The sequence below is a fragment of the Panicum virgatum genome, chromosome 5N (assembly GCF_016808335.1).
Source record: "Panicum virgatum strain AP13 chromosome 5N, P.virgatum_v5, whole genome shotgun sequence".
NCBI lineage: Eukaryota > Viridiplantae > Streptophyta > Magnoliopsida > Poales > Poaceae > Panicum > Panicum virgatum.
The window spans coordinates 3,671,178-3,690,602 of record NC_053149.1 but is presented as its reverse complement, the minus strand read 5'-3'; the positions used below and the strand labels follow the sequence as shown (position 1 = coordinate 3,690,602).

General features: G+C 46.4%; 3 protein-coding genes and 1 pseudogene across 3 annotated transcripts; 2 read left to right on the top strand and 2 right to left on the bottom strand.

The window, feature by feature from the left end:
* Positions 1 to 430: 430 nt before the first annotated feature.
* LOC120673795 lies at positions 431 to 3,224 on the bottom strand. Its single transcript, XM_039954798.1, has 2 exons — positions 2,876 to 3,224; positions 431 to 789 (listed from the first exon to the last, which is right to left on the bottom strand). The coding sequence occupies exons 1-2, from the start codon at positions 3,021 to 3,023 to the stop codon at positions 692 to 694; spliced, it is 246 nt and encodes an 81-aa protein (XP_039810732.1). The 5' UTR covers positions 3,024 to 3,224; the 3' UTR covers positions 431 to 691.
* A 2,288-nt stretch (positions 3,225 to 5,512) lies between these two features.
* On the bottom strand, positions 5,513 to 9,272 carry LOC120673792 (DEAD-box ATP-dependent RNA helicase 20-like). The gene is made up of 10 exons (XM_039954796.1): positions 9,013 to 9,272; positions 8,666 to 8,904; positions 7,616 to 7,795; positions 7,360 to 7,521; positions 6,990 to 7,144; positions 6,646 to 6,738; positions 6,475 to 6,560; positions 6,169 to 6,395; positions 5,860 to 6,093; positions 5,513 to 5,739 (listed from the first exon to the last, which is right to left on the bottom strand). The coding sequence occupies exons 1-10, from the start codon at positions 9,066 to 9,068 to the stop codon at positions 5,690 to 5,692; spliced, it is 1,482 nt and encodes a 493-aa protein (XP_039810730.1). The 5' UTR covers positions 9,069 to 9,272; the 3' UTR covers positions 5,513 to 5,689.
* A 93-nt stretch (positions 9,273 to 9,365) lies between these two features.
* On the top strand, positions 9,366 to 14,154 carry LOC120673794 (annotated as a pseudogene).
* Positions 14,155 to 14,337: 183 nt separating this feature from the next.
* LOC120673793 lies at positions 14,338 to 16,349 on the top strand. The gene is made up of 2 exons (XM_039954797.1): positions 14,338 to 15,129; positions 15,234 to 16,349. Exons 1-2 carry the CDS (start codon positions 14,890 to 14,892, stop codon positions 16,155 to 16,157), a joined length of 1,164 nt encoding a protein of 387 aa, XP_039810731.1. The 5' UTR covers positions 14,338 to 14,889; the 3' UTR covers positions 16,158 to 16,349.
* The last annotated feature ends 3,076 nt before the right edge of the window (positions 16,350 to 19,425 follow it).

Sequence of the window (19,425 nt, the reverse complement as noted above, 5' to 3'; positions counted from 1 at the left end):
TGTTTGGACTCAACTTAGATGCTAAAACTAAATGGAATTAAAAATTATGTATCCAAACTGAAACTAAACTGTATTTAGAGTTTATTTGTCAGTATTAGACAAACTCAAGAGTTGAAGGAGGCATCATATGAACCTATTCGTTTTTTTCCTTCCCGGTGGAGCGGACCACATAGTGGTAGGCATTTCAGAATTGTTCGACGTCTTGTTCCCATCATCTCCGAAACAAAAGAAAAGAAAAAAAAACCATAGACGAACGAATATAAATGCACCGGCTAACCTAAGAAACAAAATAGCCACTATAAGCTTTGGCCGTCGAGCTCACTAGTACCATACATTCCTTGTACCGTTATGGTTACTTAGTAAAGGTTCCCCCTGATCCGAAAGTTAAGACTTAAAGCTTAGATTTTAACCAAAGAACACCAAGTCATAGTAGGGAAACATTTAGCTGAAATACTACGCAACAGGTAGAAAATATTGCAAGACTTCTGTATGGGTCATGCCCTCGAGAATATCAGACGGAAACGTAGGCTCCAGTAGACAAATTTTCTGGTGTGTATTACACCAATTTTCTACATCTAGCGAGATAAGAAAGATATCTGCTTATTTCACAATAGACCAAAATCCTCTGATTACAAACAAAAAAGAGTATGCTGAGCTCTAGACGTCAGGGGCCAGAATAGGCACTACTACTTCATTCTTTCAGTGCCGATGGCTGTCCAGAAGAAAGCCTCTCCGACCTCGCCTTGTTAGCCCTTTCCATGTAATCTTGATGAGATTCATGCTTTGCTCCTACAATGAATAGGTCACACACTTTAGGATACAGGTGCCTTGCTTATACAAGAAACTCAAGCAGAAACCACCCAGCCAACATAAAGATCAACAGCTAGCTAGATGATACAAAAAATTGTTTATTTGCTTTATCGGATTTGCCATAATTCAAGAACTCAAGAATGCCATTAAAATATGATGGTACCAACTTTAGATATATATTAAATAGAACAGGTTAACTGTATCAACAAGGGAAAATAAGAAGACATCCAACATCAATCTCCAGTTGTCATTGAATATACTATGATCCAGATAATCCAGAATGCAGAAAACCATTTTTAATGTGGACATAGGCCCAGCCAGACCAGAGCACACAGTAGTCATATTTGGGTGTTCACGTTCAAGTCAGGAACAAGATCAGTGAGACAAAACCCTATGGAGATGAGCTGCTGCATTTGGATAGTTCTTAGACGAGCAAGTTAGTCACATGAATATATCTATCAGCTTATCTGTTAGTTCAACTTTGCTAGGCCTGTTCAAGAAGGGGTTTATCCGAATTACTTGAAAGCAAAGGCTGTGCATAACTCCTCTAAGCACAGTGTCATTTGTCCTTTACAAGCCATGCCTTTTGGGCTTCTCTTTCACAAGCTACAGGTTTGGCCATAATTATCCAATTTTGAACTAAGGTACTCAACAGTTTTGTAGTACTATGGTTAACAAAATGATCTACTTACTAGGATATCTAAGACTTGTGTGCAACATGATCCTAATAAAGTTCACCTTAATCCCAATACAAGAGTCAGGGTCGCACAGGGTTGATGTCCTGTTTTAGGCTGGATCATCATCCCATTGTCACGGTGTCATCATCTCCTGCTAGAGGTTCTCAGATACTAGGAGGGGACAATGAGATTCTGGAGGTGTTGCTGCAGCAAAGTATGAATGGGATTGAGCGTGTGGTGCTGCTGCCTTGGGGACGATGAGCAGTGGAGATGCAGTGAAGGAATGGGGAAACCTAAGTCCGCGAGACCACGGCAACCATATGTAAGTGCTTATTGTTTTGGAAGCCAAACATATGCAGGACGATGAGCAGTGGAGATGCAGTGAAGGAATGGGGAAACCTCTCCACGAGACCACGACAACCATATGTAAGTGCATACTGTTTTGGAAGCCAAACATATGCAGAGAGATACTGTTGAAGGGCTTCGATTTCAATTAAAGGTGATGCATTTCAATGGCAGTCTAGTTCACTAAAACGACAAATATGAGCCTCCAAAACTAAGTATCATGATGGAAGAATTAGGCTAATTATCAATACATAGTTCAGACTACATTTATTCTGCTAAATTGTCTCTTTGAAGCTAAAGAGATCCACTGTCTTTTCCAATGTTAGCAAACTAAAATGCAAAACACAACTTCTATGTCAACAAACATAAGGGTACAGATTGAAAATCCAATTTTCTTCAGTACAGGCAATATTGCAAGCTCTGCCTTCACATTGGAGATTTGCATACTGCTCTTTAAGCTTATGATTGTGCATACTAACCATGAAACTTTGTTTAGGAATCACACACGCGAGCAGCGAGCTGATGGTTCATGCATTTCTTAGGCCTCACCTTGTACTGAATAATTGCCCAAACACAGAGCTAATGAATAAAAGTACAAAACCAAAACCATCGAGCACCTAAACAGTCTGACAAATCTGAACATAACTTCATTTACAGGTTCCAAAAGAATGCAAAAGCGCAACTGAATCTCTATGTTGAACCCTCAATACAATACCTATCGATCTGCTCGTATAAAAAGATAAAACTGCATTACTACCTAAGGGAACAAAACCCTAGATCTTATTACCCTGCACAGTGCAGATCCATTCCAAAAATCAGAGATCAGCCAAGAACAATACAAATCGAGCTAATCCCGAAAGGCCAAGCCTTGTCTTGAAGGAACCGCGTATCACATAGAAGTGCAGAATAGGACTCTAGCAGAAGCAAACCTGACGAATAATCAAAATTCGGAGCAATTCACCGTAACACTCAGGAGGAATGGAATAGGGTTAGGGTTTTAGGGCAGGGGGTGTTGGGGGGGGGGGGGGTGGGTTCTGACTCACCTCGGGTCATGAAGTACCACGGGACGCCGAAGACGGCGGCGAAGATGGCGATGCCGGCGAGGACGTGCTTCTTCTCTCCACTGTACAGGTAGTGCTCCATCCGCGCGCGGAAACCCCCGCCGCCGGCACTCGTGGCCTCGCCTCCCATCGACGCCGCTTCGGTTCTGTGGCTGCGGAGGCGGGGAGCCCGACGACGAGGAAAATGAAGCGCGCAGAAGGAAGGGGGAGGGATGCCGGTGAAGGAGCTCGCCGGCGCCGGAGACTACCGAGAGGAAGCGGAAAAGCTGTTCAAGCGGGAAGGAGGAGTCGTGCTGGCGGCGGGTAGACGACGGTAGGGACGGGCTTCCTAGTCTGCAGTAGCGCATTACATTAGCACACTGTCACGTGGGTCCGGGCCCACATGTCTGTGTACTACAGTCAATTGGACCGGACAAGGCACAAACATGTCAGTAAACCACGTTGGACCGGACCCATATGTCATTGAAACTGGTGGATGGGTGTTACATCAGAAATTAAATTCACCTGAGAGTGAACGTAGGATTTAAGGGTATTGTCTGGAGGTTAAAGTTGAGACTTAAACCAGTTGCTATACCCTAACACTTAATCCAAACAAGAACTTAAAAGTCATCAGATGTGTAGCGACGGACGACGAGACGAGGCCCGTGGGCGTGGTTGCCTTTGCCCTGCACTAAAAAAATGCAAACAATGAAAGAAGAAAGGAATAGATCTCCTTTCTTGGAAAAATGCTAGGCTTTCATTTCCGGGAGCAATACAAGGACGGCAAAGAAAGATGATCTCAAACATTCCAAGACTAACAAGGGTAACACTAGAGTGCCAACAGAGCAACTGAATATCCACATAAAGCTTGAGCTAGATCACTGGCAAAATAGCTTATCCACAGCATCTGGGTGAACAGCAGATGGAGCCTCTGTGTTTACACTAGTACTTTACTTCACAATGCATTGAAGAACGAGGGTAAGCCAACCTGCATTGCAAGTTCAAAGGACGATTACCCGGTAAACATTGGCAAATTGAAGATTAAAAAGGTTCCAAGGTTAGTCCATCATGTCAACACCAGATCACATTCAATGACCCCAGAAAAAGATCGAGTTTGTCCAAAAGTAAATGTAAACACCAGCGAGGAAAGACGATACGAAGGCAAGCAAAGAAAATTCCAGATTGCATACAGAATATAGGAGATGATCAATCAAGAACAAACGATATGCAACAACCATCTACAAAAATTAACTCTTTTGAAGTAGCAAAACAGATCAGGAAATAAGTTTGGACTCAATAGAGATGCGCAATATTTGTTTAATATAACAAGAATGTAAACCGATGGTATCATCTTATTAACAATACATGGTGATAAAATTTACGAAATCATGCAGACAGGTTCCAAACAATCATCCATGGACCACACTGCAACCAACCACTGAATGAGGCCCTTAATATAGACAAAATTCAGTTTTCACCGACATGGCCGATAGCTCCAATTGAGAATTGACAGATGTATTAGATGCACAACAGCAGTGATTACCACAAATCCATCTTCTGCCAAATCCTTGTTTACCCTCGGGTCAGTACAGCAAAAGCTGGCAGGAAGCAGAAGACCGTACTAAGCAAGATGTCGATATGTCAATAGCAACCACTAGCCCACTACAAAGGGAACCACATGTCATTACAGAGTTATTAATTTCAGACTGCAACTTCAGATGAACATTGAATTATGCTGCATTGAAGTAAAAAAACTAAGCAAAAGAGGTAGATGTAGATACGAGACAATTACTGTCCCTCTGAAGTTCCCAGTCCTAATTGAGATTATTGAGTAATTGACAAGGAAGTTTGTTTAGATCAAAATCATCCTATGCTGGGCAGCCAGCAAATATCACACGACCTGTATGGCAGCCCAGCAGGAAGCATGTTCATGGCCACAACATATTTCACGGAGACGGGAGACCAAAAAATAACCCTTCAGAATATCTTCATAGAACATGTGGCCATAACATACCCTACTTGCTATACCAGGCAACCTACAAGAGGTATTATTTTATGAAGGTGTGGATGGCCTGTCAACTTGACTCACAGAAATGGGAGAAATTCTATGGAGCCTGGAAACCATTCTATCTGATATCTGACAAACACGATATGTAAAGAAAATGGAGATGGAAGAAAAAGATAAAAAAGGGTGGATCAAAGATGTTTCATTGCAAAACTACAGTGTTAAACCGATTACCATTGCATAACAACAATACTACATAGTCTTGCAACAAATTTTCAATCTAAATTTATTGAGCTGTTCAATAAAAAAACTCGAGCAGTCAGGGTAAGACTAGCCCCACGACCTTTTTTAAAGAAGCAGCTCAACCTTCTTCCAGTCGAGAAAACCCCCAAACCCTGGTTTTGCCAGCAAGGATGATCTTTTTTTTTGGCGGCATCTGAGCATTAACCCGGACGAGAATGGCCACATATAGGGGCTTGAATCCCCTGGCCGGTTGGTTGTCCACGCCAACCCACCACACTACATGCGCGGTCGCTTTATGTTCTTTAATAGAAAACAAAGAGGTTCTATGCTGATAGAGAGAAAAAAAAACTAAGAGGCGATGCTGTCAGTCTGAAAACTATGAAAGAAATTAATGAAATTAAATGCATCACATTATGCCACTTCTCTAGTATTGAGACCAAGTTAGTACCCAAGAGTTTATGAATCCATCTTTACTGAATACTAGTCAAAATGTTCAGGGAGCCAGAACAACATAGCCATCCACAAACAAACTAAAGCATTACTCTTAGCTTCAACTAAGTATTTGAATGTCAACTCCATTGTCGGCCAGCCCCATAACCCCTATATCTATCACGGTAACCTGCAAAAATGTGAATATTCCAACTCATTCAGATGATCAATGAATCAGTACCACCTCAGGAATAACAGACTTTCATTTGTCAAAACTACAAGCAGACTGTTCCAAAGGGGGGAAAAATACCTGAAGAAGGAGGTGGTGCCCCACGACCCATAGCAGCTAATTCAGAGCTGACCTTTTGTCTAGCTTCTTCTAGAATATTGATAAGTTCCTTGGCAAATCTGGCGTTAGCTGCGGTGAAAAAGGTGTAAGCTGTTCCTTTTGCGCCGGCTCTGCCAGTTCGACCAATACGATGAACATAATCCTCGAGCGATCCCGGAAAGTCATAGTTAATAACATATTTTACATCCTTGACATCTGTTTCCCATGGGCAATATGTATCAGTTTCTCCAGAAACATTTCATGTATCACATTAAGAGTAGTTCTGCATACCTAAGCCCCGAGCAGCGACATCAGTGGCTGTCATAATAGGACTTTTGCCTGACTTAAATTCAGAAAGGACCCAATCTCGTTCTGCTTGGCTCTTGTCACCATGGATAGACAAAGCAGGCCAACCATCCATTCGAAGTTGTCTAGTAATATGATCGCATCCCTTCTTGGTGTCCATAAATATTAAAATTCGGCTGCCATCCATTATATCCTCCAGTAGATTTACCAGCCTTACCATACATATAAAAGTATGGTTAAACCATTAGTTGAATGATGTGTGGGAAATGGAAAAAGTTGTGCAAATCCTACTTGTTATACTTCTGACTCTCAGATAATATCTCCACATGCTGTGCAATGGCATGATTAGCCTTCAACTCTTCAGAACCAATAGTGACCTGCATCACATTAGTTCAGCTGTGTTGGCGTGCAGTAGAAATGGACGAATGCAAGGCAAAATGTTGGGTGGGCTATAGGATATACCTTGTATGGGTCAAAAAGGAAATTCCTTGCTAGCTGCTCAACTTCTTTCGGCCACGTAGCACTCCAGTATAGTGTCTGGCGATCTGGACGAATCTGTAATAACAGATGAGGTTTTGATATCACATAAAAGAATAATAATCGTTTTTTTTTCTAGAAATAACTGAAACTAGTCAAACACCCTCAACATGACTACTACATTTATCCAGATATTGATAAAAGCACAATATACTGAAATATAAAACAAACATAACTATCAAAGCATTGGTTTACATGCACATTTACAGGGACAGAGGAACCATTATGAAATGCAGCATTCCATGTAGTAGCCAAAGAAAGACGTATACCTGAGAAACAATTTTCTTAATCTGAGGTTCAAAGCCCATGTCCAGCATCCGGTCAGCTTCATCTAGAACAAGATATGTGACCCTTCGCAAGTTTGTATGATGTGATTCTATCATATCAATTAGTCGTCCTGGTGTGGCTATAACAATTTCAACACCTGGCATGAAAAAACATAACACAAAATTAATATAATCCAGGTAATGCTAAGCTTTTCATCCGATTTCAGATCCAAGTCACACCTCATCCATGCATCTACGTAGGGTTTTGTGATATGTCCACAGAGGAGACCACAAGCAAACAGCATACTACAATCAATCAAACTTAACATAGAGACCAACAAAGTTTCCTTCATGCAGAAGAAGGGGATATCACCTTTTTGGAGATCACGAACTTGTGGACCTTTTGGCACACCGCCATAGATGCAAGTACTTTTTATCTTCGATGATGCACCAAATTTGGTTGCCTCTTGCTGTATCTGAACAGCAAGCTCACGTGTAGGAGCTAACACCAAGACGATTGGACCATCACCAGGAGCTTCAACAACAACGGATATATTAGTAAGGGTTTTTGCCAGGATGTTTCCAAAATATGATTGAGAAAAAAAAGCATCAGTGCAACATATTCTCACCAAGAATAGGCTGAGCATTCACATGAACAATGGCAGGTAAAAGGTAAGCAAGAGTTTTCCCTGATCCTGTCTCTGCAATGCCAATAAGGTCACGACCCCTAAGAGCCATTGGCCAACCCTGCGATTGGATAGGAGTAGGTTCCACAAAGCCAGCTTTTGTGATTTCTTGCAACACATATTCTGAAAAATGGAAGTGAAGCCACGAATGTCAACCTTAAAATATATAAATATGCAAATATGCACAGCACAATAGAAAAGTGTACTGACTGCTACATGCAAAAGGAGTGCTGCCTGATTTAAAGGACATACCATATCTTTGATATGGTAGCTAATATAGATAAGGGAAGTCATACAAGCTAATTACAACGTTATGAATGGTACATTTAGTACAAGCTAGGTTCCCCATTCCACAGAATCCAATTTGGGTACTTCCTCAAGTCAGACTGCTTTGAGAACCAATGCATTTGCCACTAGTACATAGAATTAGAAAGTAAAGGCAAAGGACCTTCTGTTGAAGAATCAGCTCCAACATGTGAGGTGCCACCACGCCAGAAATCAAAAGGTCCAAGGACATTGGAACATGCCGTAAGTTGTTAGCAAAGGCCACCAAGTTAAAATTCAGTGTCCTGTCTTACTTTCCTTGCAAGTCTTCTAATCGTAGATAATTCATTTCAATGGAACTGGCAATGACCGATGTCTGTATCTAAACAGAAGTTGTGATGATAACACAACTAACAACTTGTAATGCCACTTTATAAGCTTGTTTATATATGTTTTCTGTGGTGCAGCATGCACACAGTTAAACATAATGCCCTATTAGGTTCTTAGGGCTTGCTAGAAATTATAAGTTGCTTCAACACTAATCTTACTCGTGTAGTAGCATAAGTTTAAGCCCTCTCAGCTTGGTGTCATAACTAAGAGATGATATTCCATTGTTTGGCTCGAATTGATACCACGCTCAGCTCTGGCCAAACATTGGACAAAATTCCATCCCCTCCTGATTTACCTAATTGAGAGTAGTTGCAGAAAACAACAACCGCAAAATCATACCTGGGAAGCCAACATCACGGAAGTCGCGCACCGGCTTGGGCACATCGCGGCCCTCGACGGTGATCTCCCGGCGGCGGCGGTACGCCTCCACCTCGTCCTCCGTCATGCCGGCCACCGCGGGCGACTCCACGTAGAAGTTCTTCTCGAACCGCGGCAGCCCATCCAGCTCCGCCGCCGCAGAAGCATCCCCTTTACTCGGCGCCGCGAACGCCCTCGACCCGCCCCCGAACGCCCCCTCGCTGGAACACAAAGCGGAGTGTCACAATCAGCTCGCCGCTGTCACGGCTAGAGCTCATGGGTCTAGAGCCCGCGCGCGGGCGGGGAGACCGGGGCGGTTGATTAATTACCTGCGGCGGTCGCGGTAGGAGCCCGGGTCCGCGGCGCGGCCGTCGAAGCGGCTCATAGCGGTGGTCGCCGGCGGCGAGGAGGACGGCTAGGGTTTAGGAGCGGGAGGTACAGCACGGATTGGGAAGCGATGGCCGGTGGCGTTCGGTTCGGTGCGTCGCGCGGCGCTCTCGCCCCGAAGATTCTAGGAGGCGAGGAGGCGGCTTGAAGCGAGCGAAATCGGGAAATCGATGGCGGCCTCGATGCGTCCAAGAGCTCGAGCAGCGGGCCGCGGCCCACAAGACGTATTCTAGACAACACGCCAGCCCGCTTACGAAACGCATTCGTTTCTTCGTACTGGCAGGTGGGGCCCGCCCGTGCCACGGAGGAAAATGGGGGAAAAGATCTTCTGTGTTATCCTGAATCCTTGCTCGCGACGGCGGTGAGAGCGCGGGCAGCAGCAATGGCGACCGCGGCGGCGACCATGACCATGGCTACGCACCACCCCCGCGCCCGCCCACGCCTACAAGTCTGCGCCGCCTGGGACATGAACCCGGGCGCCATCACCGTGGCCGTGCCCAAGCCCTCCAAGGCCAAGCCGAAGCCGCCGGCGACCACGACGACCCCGGCCCGCCCGCCTCCTCCGACCCACGCCGACCTCTTCGCGCGCTCCAGCGAGGGTCAAGGTACCCTCTCGTGTCCTCACCTCGTGCTCGACGCTTTGCCTGGCCGCCTAAAGCTTTTGCGTTCTCTGTTGCCTGCTGCTGTAGTAAATGGTTAGAGGCTATTCCCCTGAAGCTATTATCAAAGTTCTCGATTCTATATACACCACTAAAAAAGTTGCAGCGCCATACCAACCACTACTCCAAATTTTTGATGTCCTGAGTGCCACTGCCTTTAGCTTTTCGGGGAACGGCAGCTAACGGCAGCTTAAAATGTCATTTTTGCCCCTCTTACAAGTGGGCCCCACACGTCAGCAGTACCCCTTGGCCTGCCTGCCCCGTTCAATCCCCACCCAAATCATGGCGCCGCCGCACCATAGCGCCGGACCATGGCGCCGCCGCCGCCGCCGGAACTGATGTCCGAGCTCGTTGGCGAGATCCTCCTCCGCCTCCCTCCCGATGAGCCCGCGAGCCTCCTCCGCGCGGCCCTCGTCTGCCGTCCACCGGACGCCTCACCCCCGCCACGGCGGCGCCCCTCTCCCCCTACCTCGACCGCGGCCTCACGCGCCCCCTCGACTTCCGCCACGGCCGCGTCCTCCTCCACCGCGTCCGACCCCGTCACGGGCGGCCGGCAGCGCCTTCCGGAGCCTGGCGCGGCGCGGCGTCGAGCTGGAGGAGCGGCTCGTCCGCCTCCGTGGCGAGGCGGCGGCGTGGCAAGCGAGGGCGCTGTCGGAGCAGGCCGCGGCGCGTGCGTCAGTCGAGGAGCTCGCCGCAGCGGGCGACGCCGGCTCCGCGGAGTCCTCGCCGTCAGCGTACGTGGACCCCCACCGCATCGGGCCGTCGTCGACCGCGCGTGCCTCGGCTGCCGCCTCAGGCCGGCCTCTGTGGTGCTCCTCGCCTCTGCACCATGCGCCGTCGTCTCCGCTGGTGGCGGGGCGCTCCACCGTCATTTCCTGCTCCGTCGTCGAGGCCTGGGGGAGCCATGGATTAGAGCCATGCTGAAGCGGCCCGTGGCGGAGTTGGCCTGGGTGTCGCGCTCGACGAGCGGCGGCCGCCTCCCTCCGGCCAGCAGGGGCCTGGCCCTCCCTCTCTCCCCTGTGCCGGCAGCGAGGCGACGCGGGGCCCGCACGCTTCGGCCGGCGAATCGGGCAGGGCGAGCTCCAGCTCCGGCCGGCGAATCGGGCAGGGGCGCGCAGCTCCGTCCGGCGAATCGGGCGGGGGCGACCTGCTGCTCCGGCCGGCGAGGCGGGCGGGGGCGAGCAGCTCCTCCGGCCGGCGAGTTGTAGTCCTGGCGCGAGAGGGAGGAACAGGCGCGGGTCGGCGGCCGCGACGTGCACGCACGCACGCCGACGTCGTTGTTTCGGTGAGGAGGGGGTAAAACGGACATTTTCTCTTCCCCTGATAGCTCAAATCGAGTCTGACTGACAGTCAACATGACGGAGTTGGACGGCAATGGTATGGAAGTCTAGAGAAAATTAGACTAGTGGTTGGATAGGAGCTCGAATTTTTTTAGTGGTGAATATGGAATTGAGAATTTTTATAATGGCTTCAGGGGAATAGCCCCAAATGGTTATGAGCTACTGGGTTTGAAACGGTAAGTCTGACAGGAGGATTGTCGTTTCAATGAGAAGAGAAAATATAAGTTGATTGGCTGATTTTTTTGATAGGTACTGTAATAGCAGAAATAGTTTTGCCTTCAAAATAATAGCAGAAATAGTTATACAGGCACTCAGGGATGGAACAAGGGGGTTACCGGGTTAACCTCGTAATTGCTGGGAGCACCAGCTTAGATCAGCACAGGCCTCTATACATGAAGTTCTAGCAATTGGGCAGTCTGGTAGAAAAAAAACTTATATGGTCAGAATTCTCAGCTATGGCCAGTTTCATAGCACTTTGTATTATCCTGCATGTGTGTATTTACCATAAGCTCGAACTAGTCAGACTACAGAGTGATCTGTAGGTACTTCACTGTTTGGTTCAGTCCCCAAATAAACCTCATGCCTCTAGCATCAGTCTGCTGAACAATCGTTAGCATTTCCAACGATTCTCCCCAAGTTTGCACCTCTGCAAAACTGAAAGATATTGTAAACGTTATTTGCCACTCCCTGTCAAAAAAAAAACTCGACCTGCGAGGGGCAAGCCGCCCCCCGGGCATTAATGTAAGAAGAAGACCTCTCACGTAGGCCGAGAAAACCTCCGAACCCCTGCCCCATCCTTACACATGGGCGCCGTAACCCATACTGTAACCCGTGTGAGAGCGGGCCGGGGTGAGCCGGGACCTATTTCCATGTTCTTTGGCGTGTAGGCAGGCGAGGGGATTTTTTTTAACCTCAGCCTGAAATTCGCTCCCACCGGAAGTCGAACCCAGGACCTGAGGAGTGCTACTGAGGCCACCTAACCTATCTGGCTAGGCATCCTTTCGCTATTTGCCACTCCCTGTCAGCAAAAGATTGATGGGAACTAACTAATCCAGTGCGTTCAATGGTTGATAGTGTGTCTTTTTGCAATCATTCCTCATCATAAGCTCGAAGGTTGATCTGCGATTACCGATTAGTTTGGTTGATACACAGATACAGGAGGAGTAAAGAAGAGCACATATATGGGCTTTGAGAAATGGTGGTTGCCACCACCACCAGAGGTGAAGAAACCCCGATCACTCTACAATTCTGCATCAATGGCTTACTTGGGAGACTGCATATATGAAGTGAGAATCAGGCCAAACACATGCACACTGATTACTATTACCGTGTTTTTAGTTGTCAAGTTCACTCTTGCTTGCTGTAGAAGATCTGATTCTTTCTCTTTCTGTGTATAGCTTTATGCTCGGAGGCACTTCTTCTTTCCACCTCTAAGCATCAATGAGTACAACAAACGTGTGATGGATGTTGTAAAGTGTGAATCACAGGTCTGGGCTTGCTTCTCCTTTTTTATTCGCTAAACTCAGCATATATTAATTGTTATGATATGCGAAAAAGTAAAATCTATGATGTACTAATGTTAAGCATTTGTATCATGGGTTATCGTTGTATCTTCTTTCCTATATAACTTGTGGTTATATGGTTAGAAATTCCAGAATTCCGAAAACTATTCACTCTATTTGTTGTTTTCCAGTTCGGCTTTCTAAATATGTTGTTCAAAGACCTTTTCATTACAATTGCCTTTTTCCTTGCTTAGGATCTTTTGTTGAACAAGCTTCTTGGAGAGGATTTCCTAACTCAAGAAGAAAGGTGAAGCAAAAAAAATCTTATCTTATAATTCATGCAACACTATCTGCAAGACTGCGTACAATTTCTATAAGAAATGTTGTTCTGTAATCTTAATATGTATGACTGCGGTTATACGGACTATTAGCACTTTGCCATTTGTCAAGACTGGCATGGTATTTACAAGTTATCATTTGTGATTTGGGGCAAATGCTGTATCTCTTCACATTATCCAGGGCCTCGAGCCTATTAAAAATGATTCTTTAAGATGCAATTTGAGTTACTTGATTAATCACATTTTGTAGGGACATACTTCGTTGGGGGAGGAATATTGTTAGCAGCAAAACTCGCACCAGAAAGCGTGCAGGAATTGCAGTCTACAATCGGGCATCTTCACTAGAAACACTGGTGCGTGATACTCTTCAACTGTGTATATTATTCTATTCTAAGCTGTAATGTGTGTTCTACTCCTCAGTATTAAGCATTATTCCTCACATTCTTGGTGTCATTTTCTGTTAGATTGGATACCTTTACCTCACAAATTTCAAGCGGTTAGAGCAACTGATGTTTCAATTAGGCTTCACAAGTGGCGCCTCTTCACAACATATTGCTGATGAGCTGCGCTCAAGCATCCAGTAAAGCATTCTTGATCTGTACTATATGTTTGAAGTCTTCTAAGAGAATCTGCTCTTGCTAATCAATGACCTTTGGCAGGAAAACAACCCCTACTTCTGCCCAAGCTCAGCAACCTGCCACGGAGTAAAAATTTCCGAGGGCTAATGAACCTAGTATCACTTGCGCAAGGAATTCTCTTGTAGTCCAGCGACTGACATGAGAATGCATGCCTTGCGGCATATTAGGATCCAATAGTAAGGCTGGAATCAAAAGGTTCGGAAGTGCTGTATATTCACGAATGGAGCAACATGATTGCCGAGGCGCGCACATACACTGGGCAGTCTGCCGGGAACAGAAGACTTGAATGTTGGGGGGGATGTGGGGCTTGGGAGAAGGAAGGATAGATTGCTATTGCAAAGAAGCTCCAGTTTAGGCTGGTGAAAGGCAAATATAATTAAGATCCAAATTCGTGTAGGAAATAAACCGCCTCATGGGAATTTGTTGGCAGAACCAGTGAAAATTCCACCTGAAAAACATGCATGCTGGTGGCAAAAGCCTGGGTAATATTGAGGTTTTATGCACCACCTATCATGTGCCCCAAATGGCCAAATGTGTGATCAGGCCTTGTTTATGCGGTTTGAAGCCGCTGGTGGTGTTCCATTTCATGGGAATGGGATTCTCTTCTCTTTGGACTTGCACTCGCCGTGATCCTTATCCGAAGTGGTTTTTTTTTTAACTTTTTTTAATAATATTTTAAGTTTAACCCGTATTGGTTTTTATTTGCAGGGCGTTGCCTGTTTGGGCTTTGCAGGGTGTAGCCCGTTTGGTCGTGCCAGCCCGCATGGCGCGACAGATACCCTCTGTCGCGCCAGTGCATGTGGCGCGACAGTGTGGCCACGCTGGCGGCCCGAGCCAGCGTTGCGCTGCGACGGCGATGACGTGGCCCTCCCTGTCGCGCCACATGCACTGGCGCGACAAGCCTGTCGCGCCATGCGGGCTGGCGCGACAAGGCCAATGTCCTGGGCCGCCGGCCCCTTCTCCCCCACCCTCCCTTTCCTTCCCTCGCTCCACCCCGACCACAGCGCGTCTAGGGTCGCCGCCGGCCGCCGCCACCCCCCAGATCCCCCCCAAAATCGGATTTTTTGAGGGGAAAAGGTACGGGGAATCGTTCCCCACCCTTCCCCGAAGGTATATCCCCTAATATCTCATCGTTTAACAGAGGAAGAGAAGCAAGAAGCTGTTATATATCGTGTGAACAATCCTCCCAAATGTCATTGCGGTGTTCGTGCCAAACTTCAAAGGCCTAGTATTGGTGTCCCTCCAAAGTTCACTCCCTTTTTTAGATGCTCGCTAAAGACTAGATTAAGTGTCATGTAGCGTAGCATTGATTCTTTAATTTTGCAGGAGTAGATGCTCGCTAATGTTATGTGTCATGCAGGATGGATGGCCGGCATGTGACTTCAATGAGTATATTTATGGTCCTAGATCTCATTGGCCGATAGAAGAGGAAGTGCGAGAATTTGAGAGTGGGAAGAAGCCATGGCCATGTACAACTACTCCTAGTCTTCGATGCAAGTGTGGTATCCTGGCCACAAAAGGCGTAGTTCCTTCTGAGCTTGGCTACGGATATTACTGTGGCAATAGCTACGGAGAGTATTGGGTTCGTATATTAACCACAAAGTTGAAACTCCTTATTATTCTGTCATTGTGCTAGTATTTGGTATATTAATATTTCTGAATGTTTGGCTCTCAATAATTTTTCAGGATGGAAGGACATGTGATTGGGAGTGGTTCGAAGGCCGGTATGAGCTAATGTTGCAATTGGGCAGAACAAAAGAGCCTTGGAAATCTCGAGACACTTTAAATAGAAAACTGAAGATAAGGAAGGATTACCAAGTTACTTTGCCCCTTGAGTCATTTCTGTCAGGGCCTGTACTCCAATACCTACGGCGTGAGTATGGAAAAAAGACAACAGAAAAGGCGACTCTTGAGGATTGCATTGTTTATTGGAGGAGGAACCGAAGCAAGTACCCACGGCCCCTCACAGATAGGGAGCTTTTGGCAAATTATGAGAAGAAGGAGAAGGAGGAGGAGATGGAGAGGCAGAGGTTAAGGGAGGAAATAGCAAAAAAAGGTTTTACTGTTGATCCGGAAGCTAAATACCCAAAGGGTTCATGGGAAGAATATTTTCAGAAATTGGAGGCTAACAAAAGGATGGAAGAAATGGAAAAGATGGAGGATTTAGCTCAGGAGGCTCAGATGGAGGCAATGCAGGCCCTAGTTGCCGATCTGCCACACAAGGTGCCCAACGTTGAGAAGGACGTGTCATCCGCGAGCACGGAGGTTTTGGGTGTTAGAGCTACTCAAATGGAGGCAATGAAGGCACTTGTAGGAGACTTACCTGCCCAGGATCACCCGTCTGACAGGAAAGGAAAAGCAGTGGACACACCTGTAGTCGATAATCAAGGGAACAGTGCAGTGCAGGACAAAGGGAAGAGTGCTTCTGAGCATGACCACGTTACTGATAATGGAGATGATGACGAGTGGTGGTCAATGAATGCAGATGAAGTAGAAGTCATAGTGTCCCAAATTGAGGTAAGAGAGGGGAAAACTGTAGTCCAAGATGATGGAGATGATGATGATGATGATGGTTGGGGAGAGCTTTTGATTGAAGGCGACTCTGATTAGCTTGTTTTATTTATAATTGTATGGACTCTATATATGATTGGATTATGTGTGTGACGGACTTTTTTTATTGCTGGACTATTTATGTGCTTTACCTATTCATGTGGTTGTCGTATGTGTATGAAACTTTATTTGTATTTTCGAACATTGTATGGTTATGAAATTAAGAATTTATTTAGTTTGTATCGTGTGCAATTTAATAATGGGTCATCTCCATTATTGAACAACTGTTTTAGATTACAATCGCAACTGTAGATGCAAAAATTGTTGTGGCATGACCCGCGTGTAAACTTAACAATTGCGCACCGTAATCTTATAAATATTTTTATTTGAAAATGAATGCCAAAGCACGTTGAATTTGAAAGTGGAAATATTTTAGATCTTTTGAATATTGAGTACTTTTTTAAGTATATCTTTGTTCAAATTTGAAAAATTATGCAAGAGAATTAGAAAATAGCATTGAATTGTGTTAACTGTGTATGAAAGTTATAGATTTCAAAATTTGGAGCAACATTTGTTCAAGACTGTTCTATTGCGAATTTGTTGGTTTTGAATTTTTGAGCGATGTCCATGCTAAATGTTTTTTTAATTAGAATATGTTTCGGTGTCCGAATCATAGGTGCAACAAATGTCGATAAGCATTTATGCGAACAAATTACGAAAATACTTTGAATTTGAAATCTTGTTGTAAATAGCATGCAGCGAGAGGGAGCAGCAAGGCAAAGCAGCAAGGTAGTTAGCTGGCCGAATTCTGTGCTTGTCGCGCCACTCCGGGTGGCGCTACAAAGCTACTCTGCCGCGCCATTGGGAGTGGCGCGACCAAAGGGAACTGCCACGCCACCAAGTGAAAATGCAGTCCTTACTGAGCTTGGGCACACAATGGCGCGACAGCGGGCATCTGTCACGCCAGTGGTGTTGGTGTGACAAGCCTACTCTGTCTGCACAACGACTGCGTGCACTGGTGCCTGCACAACGACTGCGTGCAAATACCGGGGCTGGACGCCGGAGAAAACTTCGCCTTGGGAGGCCGACGGCGAAGCGCCGACGGCAGCCGCTACCACGGCGAAGAGAGTGTTCGCCGTGTGTCAAATATCGGGCACACGGCGAACACATTCGTCGTGTATTATTCGTGGCACACGGCGAAATAAAGGTCACAAACGGCGTCGGCCGGAGTTTACAGCGGCGGGGTCAACTTCGCCGTGTGCCAGCCGTGTGACACACGGCGAAGATTAGAAACTTCGCCGTGCACCGCGGGCCCTGGGCACACGGCGAAGTGGAAAGGTTTGCCGTGAGCCTAGATTTTGACACACGGCGTAGTCCTGGTTGGGGCCCAGGTTTAAAATAAAAAAATTCAAAGTGATGGCACTCGGCACCCAGATTTGCCGAGTGTTTTGGCCAAAACACTCGGCAAAGGGCCTGTTTGCCGAGTGTTTTAGCCAAAACACTCGGCAAAAGCTGTCTAAAATTCAATTTTATTTTTATTTTTCGTTTCAGCTCCTGCAAATCAAACACCTCATATATCACACATATCGCTCAAATATCACATATATCACACAAATATCTCAAATATCACATATATCACCAAACAAGTCCACATATCACACATATAGTACACAGATATCATCACAAGTCCACAAATCAAACCAAGTCCACCACCAAGCTCACAAGTATCACCAAACAAGTCTATAACAAATCACATACTCTGTAGCATGCAAACCGATACTCTAGATGTACATGCATACAGATCAGGCAACAGAAATCCATCTCACAAGACCTTTCCAGCAATTACATCGATATAAGACCCAGCAAAACATCTTGCTGGCTACCGCGACCTTGGCTTCCTCCTTCCAGCTGGCTACCGTGACCACTACTTTCTCCTTCTCTTGGAGTATTGCCATAGTAGTTGATGGTGACGACGGGGTTGTCGTGGTTGGTGCTGGAGAAGCAGCTGACATGGGTCGCACAGTTGCTATAGGGCAGACACTCACCTAACCAGCTAATCATCTTGGAGAACTTCAGTAATGTCATAGGATTTGGTGAGAACTTTGATATTTGAATGGCTCCACCAAAGCAAACACAGACAAATTTCACCTGTGGATCTGGGTTTGCTGATGTTGTTGTAGGTAGAATGCGATGATTAGAAATGCATGTACAGATCTGGGGTACCGGATTCGCCCGATGTGGAGGAGGTGGTGGAGGTGGCCTCCCCACGGTCTTGGATTTGGAGGAGGCGCCTGGGAGGGGGGATAGCTGAGGCCGCATACCAGAATAACTGAGTGGTCAGACAAGGATAACTGAGTCTGAAGAATAAAATAACTGAGTTGGGAGAATAACTGGCACAAATTAATTATTGGAGTTGTGTATAATGGAACTGCATGACAGTTTTAAAAGAAATGGAACTGCATGACAGTTTTTTTTAAAAAATGGAACTGCATGTAGAAGCCGAATTTCTAAGCAATCCTATTAGTTAAAGCACATGTACACTTGAAAAATATGAAATTAAATACTGAAGCCTGCTGTTGTATTTCACTAGTTTGTTTCACCCCCTTTCTTCTGAATCAGTGTGCTATGAAGTCTAAATATGTGGTTTTGTTTGTGGAAGCAAGTTCAGTGATTCAGTATCACCTTGCTTACTGCTTGTGGGACTATATAGTCATATTAATCATCCAAAGCCCTAATCATGAGAAAGCCCTAATCATGAGAAAACTATCAACTACGATATTATTTTTCAAATCAAGAACCAAACCCTAATCACCAAGAATCCCTAATATCTACAAATGTGCACGATTAAAGGAGGAAAAAAATGGGAGCAATACCTTCGGGGAAGGGTGGGGAACGTTTCCCCCAACTCCCCCCCCCCCAAAGGCCAGATTTGGAGGGATCTGGGGGGTGGGGCGGCCGGCGGCGACGACCTGCTATTGCTCTGGTCGGGGAGGAGTGAGGGAAAGAAAGGGAGGGTAGGGGAGAAGAGGCCGGTGCGGGCCCAGGATATTGACCTTGTCGCGCCAGCCCGCATGGCGCGACAGCCTTGTCGCGCCAGTGCATGTGGCGCGACAGTGAGGGCCACGTCATCGCCGTCGTGGCGCAGCGCTGGCTCGGGCCGCCAGCGTGGCCACACTGTCGGGCCGCCAGGGCATCTGTCGCGCCAGTGGTGTTGGCGCGACAATCCTACTCTGTCGCGCCATTGTGTGCCCAAACCCAGTAAGGACTGCATTTTTCACTTGGTAGCGTGGCAGCTCCCTTTGGTCGCGCCACTCCAAATGGCGCGACA

Bases quoted from the DNA above. Each gene is read 5' to 3' on its own strand.
- LOC120673795 (XM_039954798.1), bottom strand. From the start codon at position 3,023: ATGGGAGGCGAGGCCACGAGTGCCGGCGGCGGGGGTTTCCGCGCGCGG. The intron at 790-2,875 runs GTGAGTCAGAAC...TATTCATTGTAG, and splicing joins GTGGTACTTCATGACCCGAG to GAGCAAAGCATGAATCTCAT.
- LOC120673792 (XM_039954796.1), bottom strand. From the start codon at position 9,068: ATGAGCCGCTTCGACGGCCGCGCCGCGGACCCGGGCTCCTACCGCGAC. The intron at 7,145-7,359 runs GTGATATCCCCT...TTTTCATGCCAG, and splicing joins AGTTCGTGATCTCCAAAAAG to GTGTTGAAATTGTTATAGCC. The intron at 6,739-6,989 runs GTATACGTCTTT...CTGTTATTACAG, and splicing joins TTAAGAAAATTGTTTCTCAG to ATTCGTCCAGATCGCCAGAC.
- LOC120673793 (XM_039954797.1), top strand. From the start codon at position 14,890: ATGTTATGTGTCATGCAGGATGGATGGCCGGCATGTGACTTCAATGAG. The intron at 15,130-15,233 runs GTTCGTATATTA...ATAATTTTTCAG, and splicing joins ATAGCTACGGAGAGTATTGG to GATGGAAGGACATGTGATTG.